This window comes from Notamacropus eugenii, chromosome 4, assembly GCF_028372415.1.
Source record: "Notamacropus eugenii isolate mMacEug1 chromosome 4, mMacEug1.pri_v2, whole genome shotgun sequence".
Taxonomy (NCBI): Eukaryota; Metazoa; Chordata; class Mammalia; order Diprotodontia; family Macropodidae; genus Notamacropus; species Notamacropus eugenii.
The window spans coordinates 146,775,919-146,791,247 of record NC_092875.1 but is presented as its reverse complement, the minus strand read 5'-3'; the positions used below and the strand labels follow the sequence as shown (position 1 = coordinate 146,791,247).

The 15,329-nt window shown below is 34.1% G+C and overlaps 1 protein-coding gene across 10 annotated transcripts in view; it reads left to right on the top strand.

Moving 5' to 3' along the window:
- The window catches only part of RIMS2 (regulating synaptic membrane exocytosis 2), an 842,692-nt gene that overhangs the window by 280,818 nt on the left and 546,545 nt on the right, over positions 1 to 15,329 (top strand). Inside the window, exon 1 of one of the 10 annotated variants that reach the window (XM_072603322.1) lies at positions 6,707 to 7,396. The exons of the other annotated variants lie outside the window; for them this stretch is intronic. Coding sequence (XP_072459423.1) covers positions 7,275 to 7,396 — 122 coding nt within the window. The 5' untranslated portion in view covers positions 6,707 to 7,274. Of the gene's footprint in view, positions 1 to 6,706; positions 7,397 to 15,329 lie in introns of those variants that run through there. 10 annotated transcript variants of the gene reach the window in all.

Genomic DNA, 15,329 nt, shown 5'->3' with positions numbered 1-15,329 from the left:
AACAAAATATCTCTAAGGTCCTTTCTGGCACCAAATCTTATGGTGGTGAAGATCCCTTCTAACTTTAAATCTATGATATTATGATATTACATATTAATTTTCTTTTTGGTGCACCATTGAAGTTTTTTTTTTGACATATTTCTACTAATGGGAAATTTTTCACTAAACTCTTGAGAGCCTAAAGCAACCAATTTCCCCAAAATGAATCCAGATTTACAATTCTTTTCCATTTGGGATGAAATAGAACTTGATATTGTATATCTATAATGATTTTTTGCACTGCAATAAAAATTGTTTTTAGGAACATTTGCTTGAGAATTGGTTATGTTGCTTGGACTAAATAAGAGATTGTTTAGATATTAACAAACTCTGAAAGGTGGGGCTGTAATTGGTATAGCAAGCTTAACAAATAAACTTCATCATGGTTAAGCTATCAAAAACGTCACTGAATCACAGAGTTTGGAAGGGACCAAACCAAATGTTGATAAGAATCCCCTCTACAACATACCTGCAAACTGTTCCTCTGACCTTTACTTAAAAATGTCCAGAAAAGAAAACTAGCCACCTCCTATGGCATCCTGTGCTATTTTTGGATAATTTTGAAGGAAGTTTGCCTTCGTTATTGTTCAGTCATTTCTTCATGACCCCATTTGGCAAAGATACTGGAGTGGTTTGCCATTTCCTTCTCCAATTCATTTTACAGATGAGGAACAGAGGTAAGTGACTTGCCCTGGGTCACGTAACTAGTAAGTGCTTGAGGCTGGATTTGAACTCAAGAGGATAAATCTGCCTGGCACCTTATCCACCATCTACCTGCTCTTACATTAAACCCCAATTGACTTTTGCAACTTTCAGTCATTGTTCTTCATTCTGCCTTATGGGGCAGAGTACGTCTGATTCCTTTTCTGAATGAGATTCCCCCAAACACCTTGCGACAGCTCTTGTTATCTCCTTTGTCTTCTTTTCTCCATGCTTGGCATGTTGGCTTCAGCCCCTTCAGCATCATGGCTGTCTGTAGATATTTTCTATCTTTTCCATGGTCTTTGTGAAATGTAGTACCTAGAATTAAGTCAAATACTCCAGGGCAAAGTGCAATCAGATTTTCATTTGCTTCATCCAGAATACTATGTGTCTCTTAATGAAGCCTAAAGTCACTTTTACACTTTTGGCTGCATATCACATACATGACTGATTCAGATTGCACTTATTCACTAAAAATCCCAGATTGTTTTTTCAGTCAAACCTCTCCTGTCTTGTACTTGTAAACTTTAATATTTGAACCCCTGTGTTAAACTTTACATTTATTCTTATTAAATTCCATCCTATTAGATTCAGTCCTGTGTGCTGTCTGTGGCCCTAATTCTATCATCTAATATGTTAGCTGTTCCTACCAGCTTCATGTCACCTAGCAATTTAATAAGCCTTACATCTGAATGATTGATATCATGAAAGAATGAAATTGAACTGAGAATGAACATTATAGCTCTATTTTTTATGTCTGCAGAGGTCTCTTTATTAACAAAGCATGTAGGCTGGAGCTCTCTGAGTTTTCAGCATATAAGCAACTAGAGACATTTTCTGACAGTTTATCTTAGCACTTCAACTGTCTTTCCACCTCTGCTAAACTTATGAGAAAATCGATGTATCTTGTCATCTTTAGACATTTGATTTGCTTTTTTAGGGTACTGAAAGAGTATTGGCCATTTCTCCTCTCCTTCATCACTGAGTAGCATTTGGAATGAGAAGACATTCCCTGACTAATGAAAAGACAAATACATCCTTTATTGTTTAGTGCTCCACTTTTAAAATAATTTGAAAATAGGCCAAAAGACCTCTTCACTTACATTAATTCCTTTGATGATTTTGCATACTTAGGATGAAAGTTTCTATGAACCATGTCTTGGTAAAATATTTCCAACATGGTGATGAAGAAAACTTGATTTGCAATAATATTAAGCTCCATGAGAGGCAGTATGGCATAATGCAGTGGTATCAAACTCAAATGAGATCACTGGACCATACATAAGAATCCCTGCAGGCTGTATATTGGCTTAGAAAATCACATATTAACACAACAGTGCTTTATTGTATTTTCCATTTAAAAAAATGTTTCCCAATTTACATTTTAATCTGGTTTGGGATGAGTATGACCCTGAGTTTGGTACTTCTGGATTTGTGGCTATAGAGCTGATCTCAAAGCCAAGAAGAGGTGGGCTCAAGTTCTGTCTCTGTAACAAATTGTCTGTGAGATCCTGGTCAAATCATTTAACCTCTCAGAGCTCTAGGCAACCATAAGACTTTAAGTTGAAGAGGAAGTGCTGATCTTCATTAATAGAAAAGGTTTCCTCATCCAGGGAGTATGGTATACCAATAAAATCACAGGTGTTCAGTCTCTAGATCTATGATAAGATATGTGCTTTTTGGTAACATAGACTTATACAATTACGATGACCCTGCTCCAAAATGGAAGAGTTGGTTTCTTACTTTTGTTTGCTGTGTATACAGCAGAACAGGGTTGTTTTTCAAGAAAATAGGAAATTCCTTTAATATTTCTAGATTTATTTTCTATAGATTATAATGTCTATAATATATGGTTTTAGAAGTAGATTCATTTAGCTATTTCAAAAGTGTTGACAAAGGTTTTTTTTTTAACATTTACATGTATAAGATCACATTTATTTTTAAAAAATATTTTATTTTATCTCAATGACATGTAAAATAATTTAACACTATTTTAAAAAATTTTGAGTACTAAATTCTCTTGCTCTCTTCCTTCCCCATCCTTGAAAAGATAGTTTATTATAGATGAGACTTGTAAATCTTGCAAAACATATTTATATGTTAGCCATATTACAAAAGAAAACACAGGCCAAAAGTCCCCGCCCCAAGAGAAATGAAGTCAAAAGAAGATTAGTGTGCTTCTTTTGGCATTCAGACTCTATCAGTTCTTTCTCTGGGAGATGGATAGCAGTTTGCATCAGGAGGACTTTGGAATTGTTTTGGATCATTGTATCACCAAGAATAGCCAAGTCATTCACAGTTAATCATCATACAGTATTGCTAGTACCGTGTACAATGTTTTCCAGGTTCTGCTCACTTAATTTTGTATCAGTTCATGTAAGCCTTTCCAGGTTTTTCTGAAATCATTCTGATTATCATTTTGTATAGCATAATAGTATTCCATGACAATCATATACCACAGGTTGTTTATCTATTCCCCAAATGGTGGGCATGTCCTCAGTTTCCAATTCTTTGCCACCATAAAAGAGTTGCTATAAATATTTTTTGTACAGATAGGACCTTTTCCCTTTCCTTTGATCTCTTTGGGATACAGACCTAGTAGTGATGTTTCTGAGTCAAAGGGTATGCCCAGTTTTAGAGCCTTTTGGTCATAGTTTCAAATTTATTTGCCTAATTGTTGGATCAGTTCACAACTGCACCAAAGTTGGTTGGCCATTGCATTAGTGTGCCAATTTTCCCACCTTCCCACCAGCATTTCACATTTCTTCAAATTAAAACAATAAAAGTAGATGTTTTTAAATAGTATACTCTTTGAATATTTAGTGGGTACTGCTCTCTTTCAGATTAATTTATCATTAATTCATAGAAAATAGGACTTGCCAGTTTTGACTTTTGGTTCAGGATGGATTTTTAAGGGATTTAATTTAACTACTATGTAGGAGCATTTTTTAATTCAGAACTTTCAGTTTTAATGACAAAGTTTCTATTTCAAATATTTATAAGGAAGATATAAAAAGGTTAGGCTGGTCTCAACATTAAATTGATTGCCTCCTTATTCATCTTGATGTATTTTCTATCTTTCATATCCTCATTCAATAGACTAAAGTTATATGCTCAATGATTCAATTTTAGCAGTTTATGATTAGCACAGGAAAAGGGAAAGGATGACATAATTAACTTACACTAATTTGGCAAAAAAAATGAAAATGAAAAAATCTGCTTTGCCAACCTGGCATATTGATTTATTTGAACATTGCTAAGCAATGAATGAATAAATAAATCTGAGCCAGTGTCACACTTTTTGGAAGCTAGGTGGTGCAGTGGATAGAGCACCTGACTTGGAGTCAAAAAGACCTAGTTCAAATTTGGCCTCAGGCGCTTACTAGCCTTGTGACCCTAGGCAAGTCACTTAATCCTGTTTACCTCAGTTTCCTCATCTATAAAATGAGATGGAGAAAGAAATGGGAAACCATTCTAGTATCTTTGCCAAGAAAATCCAAATGTTGTCATAAAGAGTCAGAAAGAGCTGCAAAGGGAGCAATCAACAGCATCATTCTTGGTTTTGGGTAGTCAGGAGTCTCCAATTCTTTCCGAAATGTAGTTAGTTGCTTGACTGAGACAAAATGGAATATCTGGTCTTCTTTTGGTGAGGGATGTTTCAAAAGGAAAGAAAGCGCTAGATTTCCTAATAGAAACTAATTAAGCAGCCCTTAGAAAACCAGCTGCTAAGACCTTCTCTGCTCTCCCTTTTGTCTCACCAATTGTAAGAGAGCTACTGTGCTGGGCTCAATGCAGCTGTGAGTTGTCAGGATACTGTGGTTGGAGGATAGCTGTAAATTCACTCATTCTTCTCCTGAAATAGTAGAGACAGAAAGAGCAGTCATGTGATCACTTACGTAGCCAATGGAGACCTAAACATAATGGGAAATGTCAACAACTATGGACCCAGCAGTTTGTGTATTTCACTATTTCACAGTAGGGCTGCTCACTGTGTAGGTATCTAGTGAACCTATACCATATGGAGATTTAAAATGAAAGACCAAATGCTGCTTTTGTTACTCAGTCGTTTTGCTATCAATAGTAAGTGCCATTACAAGCACGGTAGTTGTATATGAGTGCCTTGCCCAAGTTTTAAGTAGTGAACATTACTATCACTTGAAGCATTCCTGAACCTTTATACTGCCGCATTTGGTAAAATGATGTCAGAGATTAAAGCTGAACCATCTGGTATTTACATATATTAAACTGTGTTGCTTGTTCTCTCTCTACTAAGTACAGGGATTTCTGTGTTTAAAAAATAAATATAGCAGAACTTTTACATTAAAATTAAGGTTATGCTTCAAAGTAGTCTCCATGAAAAACCTACACTGTTATTCAACTGATGCAGCCATTTCTCAGAACAGTCTTGTAACTCCTTTTATGGAATTTCCCTCAGAATCCCCTTATAAACTACATAGTAAAATCAGTTTCATTACTTGATGGTAATTTTTTTGGACCAGGAATGGTATCACCCAGTTTAATTTTTGGTAAATCACACACACACACACACACACACACACACACACTTAGCCTCCACCTACAAATAAACATACAAATACACCAGTATAAAGGTGAATTTTAAAAGGGATCTGTACAGCTTTTCTCACTTTAAGACATTCATACATTAAAAATTAAACTTACAAATTATATCAATATCTTATTCACATTAAAAAAGAATCATTCATTTTATAAAATGATTTTACATGGGTTTATTGAAGTAACTAGGTATCCAGTGAATTTAAGAATTTATAGATTATTAATTGCTTCATTTGGTAAAATTGCTTCAGTGGTAAAAGGGAGGCAGGGAATGTTGCTGTAGGAGTCATAAAGAACAACAAGAAATGAAGACTGAAGAATTTCTGAAATTGCAATGTACATCATTGACTGGAAAATTCAACTGTCATAAACTTTTTGAGAACTAAATCTATAGTGTAAGTTCATACTTAATTTTAGTATTTTATCTGTGATAATTAAGCACTGAGAATAGAGGAAGAGCTGTTTTTCTGCATTTATAATATAACCCTGAATAAACATTCTTCTCCCCTTCTATGTTTGCTAGAAAATGCTATGTGCTGTGGCCATACTTTTTTGTAGTCAAATGATAATAGTTTTGAGAGCTTCCCTTCTGGCCTTATCTATGTGATTTTTTAATTAGCAGAAACTTTGCATGAATATTTTGAGGCTAGTGGGTAAAGTATAAAAAGCAGGGTAGAAATTCATACATTTTCAGAAGAAATTACCATAAATTAATATTTGTTGAGGACCCACTGGATTTATAGAGTTATACTAATGTTGTTCTTTCAATTTGGTGATGTTAAAATTTTTTAAAGTCCCTATATTCTGTTTTGATTAAGGATTTAATATATTCTTTTAAAAATTCATACTCAATAATTAATTTATTTACTTTCTTAATGCTGTACATTGCATGTCACATACAAAATTGCTAGTTCAGTTTCTTACCTTTGCTCTGTGTGTGTTCTTATTAGAACAGACTCCAAGCCTCTGATTTTGCTAGTGATTTAACATGAACAACATTTTAGCTAAAATAAGATGTTTAAAAGGTATCTTGCATCCCTCTTCTAACATATACTGTTTTTTAGAATAGAAATTGATTTTAAACCTTTTTTCCTCTTTTAAGATTATGTAAATATTCATATAGTTGCAATGCCCATTAGAATTAGAAAAAAAAACTGTACTAGGGATTGGAATATAGAAATACTTATCTTTTAAAGAGAAAGAAAATAGGAATAATTTCTTTAAAAAGATTTCAGGAAGAATTTTAATTTAATGGATGAGCATTTTCCAAATATGTTGTTACAGGTACAGCTTTGTAAATTCAGCAGAGGAAAGGTCTGCTGTTAAAGCCTTATTGCTGTATGTTATCATAAGAGGAATGTAATAGTTATTTTTAGAGTGGTCTTCTGGTCCTATGTAGCCTCCTGCACATTAAAGAGACCTATGTGTGCTGTCATTGGTGTTATTCATTTTTACAGAAGAAGAGAGAGGGGAGGGAAAGATGCAGAATTCCTCCTCTTCCTCTTCCTCTTACAGAGTAGTAACAGCCCGAGGATGCCTTGCCCCCATTTTTATTACTTCTGAGATTTTACTGCTAGAAGCCAGATGTGCTGAAAGTCCTGACGACAGCATCTATTCACTGCGTGTTTTTAATAGGCTTAGAGAAATATGAGTAGAGTACATGAAAGGAGCTCAGCTTCACACTTCAGCTGGGAATGCCCCAAAAGCTCACTGCTGTTTGGAATTCTTGCTACAGTCAGGAGAAAGCCACACAGGCACTAAATCTTCTACGACGGAATTAGAAGAATAATGACTGTACAATTAGCTATCAAGCCCTGCTCATTTAAGCACAGCTTTTACAGAAATCAGGAGAAATATGGAACTTGATTGGCATGTTTTCATTCGATGGTTCCTGCAACATAAATGACTTTAAAGACAGGTGGTAAGGAAAAATAAGAGGAAAGCAAAAAAGAAAGAAAATGCAATTTGAGACGTTGCGCCAGGTCTGCAATTCTGTCTTATCTCATTTCCATGGGGTTTTCTCATCCCCACCAAATATTTTGCAAAACGAGCTTTTTGGACAAACACTGAACAATGCAAGGTGAGTGGAGGCATCTCTCATTTTGTGATTGATCTCATTTTTGGGGCTTCTGTTTTGTTTACTTCATTTTAGAATCTGTTCTCGGAAAGCTTGGTTTATATGGCTGCTTGAGAGAAGCTGCTGTATTTAAGTAAGAACTGTTAGTATTTATGTACCATGGAAGGAGTGTCTCTTAGATCATAACTGCAAGCTGTAAAGCACTTTTCTTAAGAAATTTTATTTTTAGAGGAAATATAAGGATATGCTGAAATGTAAAGGTTACCTGAACTGTTATGAACCCTACTCCTGAAACAGGCTTCAGTTACCCAGTAGCTTGATCCCGTTGAATTGTTTTAGGAGATTCGTGGCAAAAGCTAGTGTTAGGGCATGGATTAAATACAGAAAGAAGGATGTGATTCTATAACCATAAGCAATTTGTGAGGAGATGTGAATTAGCCACTAGGCATGCTCTTTGTAAAACATGCAGAAGATATTTCTGGTTATAAAACATTTTTCTGTGTAGTGCAGGATAAATAATCTTTTCTAACAAGCTTGGTTACTGAACAGCTTATGTTGCTTTGCAGTAGGTCAAGCAGTTTTGAAGAATTCTTTGTTAAAAATGTATATTGCTTTTTCCTATGTGTGTGTGTGAGTATGCACGCACGTGTGTATGTGTGGTATCAGGGTTGAAGTATGAGCAGATGTTTCAGATTTTTTTTTCCTGACTGGTACTAAAGGAAAAATTCCATTCAAGTCCTACTATGAAATTATATTATCAAAAACCTTGTATCTTTAAGTAAAAAGGAAAGTTTTCAGATCCACTCACCCCACTCTTAATGTTAAATAACCAGAGTCCAAATGTTTCTGTTTTCATTAAATAGAAAGCTTTCTATCCAATACAGAAAAATACTGTAGGATTTGGTAAGGAGAATGCACCGAAACATTCTGGAAATGATCAGGAAGAACTAGTGCAGAGAATATTGGATTATTTAGCCTGCCTAACGTTAAGAATGAGAAATGTGCACAATGTCTGCTGTGGGTCATAGCTTCACTTAACAAATGAAAAGGAAGCTTTAAAAAGTTATTGTTGCTTTCATGAGGTGCATTCATGTTGATGATATTTATGACCTTTTCTCTAACATATGGAATGCCTGGGTTATTCCTGACTTTGCACACATTTAACTTTCCCCTTCCAAAGAGTGATGTTAAATTAACTAGCTGAGTGTTGTCACATTTTATTTCAGGAACACTATAAAAGATATAGCAACATATGGAAATTAGCATGTGCTTATAAAACACAATGGGATTTCTGTATTTCAGAGCCATTGTTGGCTTCTCACTTGGAATTACATCTCTTAAGCATCTGTAATATTGGTTGAAAATCTGTGTATCATAAATCACATTTATTAATAAAACAGAACCATGATGTTTTCCAAACATTTCTGGGGCCTGCAGCTACCAGAGCTTACAGATTTGTCCTCCACCTCTACAAATCTTTTCCTGATTCTGCCCCCTCCCCCCATCGGAATGCCTAAAGCTTATGTTGTAAAATGAAATCAATGTTGAATTTAAAATATGTATTGTGAGATAAAAACAGAGATGTTTAAGAGAGCCAGAGGAAGAAAGAATTCAATTTTAATGTCATGAGGCATGAAGTGAAAGAGCCGATTTATTTTGGAAAGAGTGTTGCCCTTATGGATACCAAAGGACTTACTGAGGATTCAATTTCAGTGTTAGCATCATTAATTTTGAACTAAGAGAATTTCAGCGTTGAAAGGAATTGTACACTGTTAAGAGGAGATCATAAGCTTTTGACTTCCATACATTTTTTATTGTGACTATAATTTCAAAACTGCTTTTTATTAATATATATTGACAGCAAGATTTTGTTTGCTATTATAACCAAACTTTCAATTTTTAGATTAATCATAAAGTTGTTTAATTTTGTCAGGTCTCTTCAGAGTTTTTTAAATTTTGTTTTCTTTTTCTACCAGTTTTGATTCTTTTCACTAGAATATATGGCATTTGGAAAAACATGTCTTCTACTTTAATTAAAGCAATTTTATAATTCCATATTTCTTAGTTTTTATTTATTTAAAAACCTAATTTAAATTATTATTCTTTTGATGACTATTCTAATGTCACTTAGGAATATAATCAACCAGCTAAATTTTGCCTAAAACTTTGATCAGTTTTGCTGAAGAAATGGCATAGGCAGCTGTGTAAATTTGTAGTCAGTATTTTAGCATTGTGTAATGTGAAAAATAAATTTCCATGAACAAATGTAAAAATGGACATGTTATACATTTAACATTTTAATTATTTTAGTGCTTGATTATTATGAGAAGGATCTCTTTTTGGTTGACAATTTTCTTTACTAAAGCTCTTAAAGATGACTATACACATACCTACACAACATTAGTTCATATTTGTTGAGTCAAAGAGTGAGATATTACTGCAAAATATTCTATCATGCCATCAGGTAGAAACAATGAATATATAATATATTAGAGAAAAACCATAAGTATGTGTTTGTCATTAGAAGGATATTATCCTGCAACTTTTCCCCCTATGATATGCCAAATTCAAGGTATTCATAATAATCTGAAACATGATAAAATCCTTACATTTTTGAGCACTGGTTTTTGACATTTATTGTTTCCCTTCACCTTAGTTTCCTCATTTGCAACATGAAGGAATTGGTGTATATGATCTTTACCATTTCTTCCTGATCTAAAATTTCATAGTTATTTTTGTTAATCTTTTATACATTTAATTGGTTAGATTAATCAAAATGTATCCTTATTAGGATTGTGAAAATCATTGCAATTTCCCTTTAAATCAGTGGGTAAAGTATAATCTTAAATTTGGGGCAAGTTCATTAGTTTTCTTTTTGAAATTTCTTGTTATTATGGTGTGGTTACTAGGAGAGTCACCAGCTGTGCATGTCAGTACTATATGTAAGCCAGAAGTCTATAACCTGGCTCACAGTGTGAATCACACAGTTGAGAGCTATTTCTTGAGTGAATTGATTTGTCAACTATGTGAAGACAGAAGCTTCCCTCCCGCCCTGGTAACTTGATTTTCATTGTTCTCCTATAACTCACTTTCACAAATTCTGTAGTTAATGGAATAGGATAAGAACCTTGACCTAAAACTAATCAGTTAAGAGTAACGTATGAGAAGTCTGAACCATTCCTCCAATGGATGTCATTCTAAGCCATTTCAAAAAGGAGCAAAGCTTGTAAATTTCCTAATAATATTAATTTATCCCTTGTATTAAATCACAATAGGTGATGCTTAATGTAGATTGCCATGTTAGCCACTCGAATATATATAGGAGAGATAACCATTAAGTTTCTGTTCCAAAGTCACTGGACATTCTATAGAAAGATCCTTATGTTACCAACTAGATGCTGTCTACTTATTTCCTAAACACCTATCACTATAATTTCTGGTTCCCATTTTAACTATGGAGGAGGAAAAAGGAATAATTTTAGTATTTTTCATCGTATATGTTTTATAACCAAAAATACTGCAAGAAAAATCAATATTGTACATAGCTTATCTAAGCCTTACCCAGGACTATGTTTGCTTGATACAGTATATTAAAACACCACTATAATTTAAATTCCCGTTACAAGGGAGTATTTTATTTTGTTTCTCTAAATTCAGTTTTCCAATTAAGTTATTTAATCAGGACATGAGATAATTGCTTTTGTTTCCTAGAAAAAAAGGCCCTAAAGTACTGAATGCATTATGAAATCTTTTGCTTGCAATTTTTCTGTCTTTAGAAGCAAATGTACAAATATTGTTCTGTCAGAAGCTATATTTTTAGCAGCATTCTCTACACTGCACTGGAGTTCATAATTGCTTTAGGCAATATTCAGATGAACACATCACTGCATAATGATGACTATCTTTTGATAGTCATTGATGCAAAATGTACCCCACATGTCTCTTTCCCCCCATTTTTTAGCTCTCCTTGAATAACTTAGAATGAAAAAGTATTTCCCTCTACTCTTGTCTTCTTATAAAATGTGTGAAGGTGAATTCACCATTCAGAATGGCCACACAGGAGCATAATGCAACTGATGTGCCTTTATTCAGGCTAGATGTTAAAGAAGAGTCCATTACTCCCCCGGTCCTCAGATAAGCAAGAGAAGAGAGAGAGGCCTGTGCTTGGTTTTTAAAGTAGAATGAATTTTGGATTTAAAGTTGAGAAATTATTTTTTTCTCTAAAAACATACTTGTGGTTTATATTCAGGTTCATGGATCATGGTTATGAAATATTTGAGTGAAAATGAAATGGGAAGCTCACCTTTGCCTGACATCAGTGTCAGCATTCTCCACAGTAGAACTACTCAAATTCTGAAGCATTGCTTTACTTTTAAATGAATTTTCAGATAGTCTACTGATCTAGTAGTATTTTGGTCAAACCAGGCACTTAGTTCTCTAGAGATCATTGACTGTAACAGTGGCTTATAATGAAGACATCATGGGGTGCCCAGGATCAGTGGCAGAAATATGATTTATTCATTATGGCACATTAATGATTACTTTGACTTTGAAAGAGCAGCATGCTTTCTTTTCATAGCTCTGTGAGTGCAATGTACACAGGATATAATATTTGGACTTGGTATGTTCACAACACAGTGAACTTTGCATGTGCTAATAACTCTTAAGAACAAATTATTCTTAGAGATTAAGGAGTAGGCATGTTGATAGTATTAATGTTGGGAAAAGTATTCTTATTCTGGCACAATTATCAGGTTAAATACCCAAGTAAAGTCTCATAAAGCTTTTGTTTTTGATGTGCCCATTTTAAATTTTCTGTTTTTGGAGTTTTTACTGGAGTTTGTAACAATCTTGAGATAAGCTTACTATGACATAAGAACTGCAGTATTAAGGTAAACATTTTTGCATTATTGCCACTTAGAAAAACAACTGAATATGTTAGGTAAATTTTAAATACCTGTCAGTTCTCTATAGCTATTGGGAATTTTCAATAAGATAAATAAGATGATTTGTGGTGTTTTGTCCTATTGGTGAAAAATAAATTAAGCTCAGTTAAAATCCTCGGAAATAGGATATTTTTCATGTTGATTTATTAGCTACTCACAAATGTATGTGGTATTAGTAAGGGTCATAAAATATGGATTTAGAACCTGGATTTTTCTACAGAATTTGAGAAGTATTGAAGGTCTCAAAATTAAAACTTGCTTCTTAAAGGAATTATATTCTACATATGAGCTTCCACTAGGGGGCAAAATTGAAGAGCCTACTACAACTTTGAAACAAATTTTAGAACTAGAAAACGTATTAGAGATTATTTAGTTCAAATCCCTTATTTAACCTTTAAGACACTGAGGGTTAACTGCGAGTTAAGTAAGATGTAATGAGTAGACAGTGATGGGGGTCAAAACCCAACCCCATGCTTTCTGGCTCCTAGTACACTGCTTTTTCTGTGATTCCACATTGTCCCTTGCTTTTTAAAGGATCAGTGGTAGAGAAAAAAGAGGTAAGAGGGCTGACAAGTTGTGGGCAAGCATCTTCTTTTATAATGAAGTCTTTAATTATTACTCAAGGTTTAGATCTATGTCTATCTTCAAATCTATGTCCTCAATACCCAGTATATTATGAATGTGTACTATAAATATTCAGCAACATTAATTGACTGGGCTTTCTCTACAGATGGTTAATATTTCTACATGTTGTCATCCATTTTCCATTCACTTCAATCGATATAAAAACCACTAGCTCTCATATGTAGATATTCAATAACATTTTTGTATATATTTCTCTATGTCAGCTAAGTGGTACAACAGATAGAGTGTTGAACCTGAAGTCAGGAAGACCTGAATTCAGATCTGACCTCAAAGGCTTTTTGGCTTTGTGACTCTGGGCAAATCATTTAGCTTCATTTTCTGAACAGTAAAATGGGGATAATAATAGCACCTACTTTTCATGGTGTGAAGGTCAAGTAAAATAATTGTAAAGTTCATAGCACAGTGCGTGGCATGTAGTAAGTGCTATATAAATGTTAATTGTTATTATTATTATTATTATTTACTTTATGTGATCTTACAGAGTGTCCCATAAAGCTTAAAATTGCACTGACTTTTTTGGAAGACCCTATATTTTAATTTATACTTTTCTAATATCTACTATTTGATTTAAGGAAGGAAGGAAAGGGCTTTGATATGATACTTCCTTTTTCACCGCCAACTATACTATGCTCGGTAAGTGCTTTTGATTTCTGTCGTCTAGGAAGTTCCAAATGTAATTGTTGGACACTGAGCTGAGTAAACAGGAACTGTCCATGGTTCTGAACTGGCTACACCAGAGAGACTGCTACCGAACCTGAGAGACTATCTCCCAGTGGTTTAATCATAGTCAGCCCTGAATGGTACCTGAGGTCATGTTAGTGTAGTTATAGCCTTCCGTGTCTCTATTGACCATACTTACCCACATTTACTAAGCTCAACAAGAGGTTCTAGTTCATTCTAGTTATGTTGATGTAGCTCTGCCACAATTTAGCTGTAGTTTTTTCCTTAGAATCTTGACAATAGGCATTGGTAATATTAGAGCATTACTGAGGGAGCTACTTTCTCAAGGAAATATCCCAAAGACTTCAGAGGAGATATAGATAGGATTTAATGAAATAAAATACTCTGGTGAAGCCAATCCTCAAAAAAGATGGGAGATGCTGAAGAAGGAAATTTTAAGACACGAAGGGAAATTATTTCAGTTTAAAAGGATAAATGAAAATTGTCTGTAAGACTGATATAATCACAGAGGAAAGTCATAAACCAACTTACGTATAAAAAATGGAAGCAAGGCCAGATGATAGATAATGAATATAGGTGAGGCTTGGGCCTGCAAAAAGAGTGTCAGGAATGCTAAAGCTTAAAAAGAGCTGAAGTTATCAAGGGAAACTAAGGACAACAAAAAGATGTTTTTCAAGACTATACTCTTATAAAAGGACAGATCAAGGAAAGTATAGGAACTCTGCTTGGAGTAGATAGGACTATGATAACTGACAAATATGGGGAAGGAAGAGCTGTTTCCTTTTATTTTGATTCAGTTTTTTTTCTACCAAGAAGAATGATCTTTGCATTCTAGATGACAGAATGAAAATGACTAAAAGGGAGTTCATGCCAAAGATAAACAAGGAGATACTGAGAGCATTTACATACTCTTATTAAATTCATGTCACCTAGCTGAGATGAATTACACTCTCAATTATCAAAGAGCTCATACATTTGATTGCTGAACCATTATCACTGGGATATTTTGAAACTTATGGAAAATGGGGTAGCTATCACAAGATTTGAGAAGAGTAAAAGTCATGAGTCTCCCCCTGCCAAAAAAAAGGAAGAGAGAGGAGTCTGCAAACTATTAACCAGTGAGCTTGATTTTAATTCCTGGGAAAATCCTAGGACAACTTATTAAAGGTTATTACTGAATATCAAGAAAAAAAGTGTGATTTCATATGACTTCATTAAGATCAAGACATGCCAGACCAACCTCATTTCCTTTTTTTTGCAGCCTTATTAACTAGTGGTTGAAGGGAATATAACTGATATAGGTTACCTAGATTTTATCAAAGCTTTTAAAAAAAAAACAACCTTATTATTCTTATGGAGAAAATGGAGAGATCTGCATTAAATGATAATAAAGTTAGATAGGTTGAGCAATTATTTGGAAGGCTTGAGTCAAAGAGTAGTTGCAAGTGGTTTAATGTCAACATACCAGGAGGCTTCCTGTGGAATATCTCAGGAATTTGACCTTGGCTCTGTACCGCTTAACATTTTTTAAAAAATGGCTTGGATAAAGGTATAAACAATACACTCATCAAATTAGCTAATGATACAAAGCTGGAAGGAATAGCTAATGTATTGGATGACAAAGAGAGGATTCAGAAAGATCTTGATAAGATAGAATGGGAATT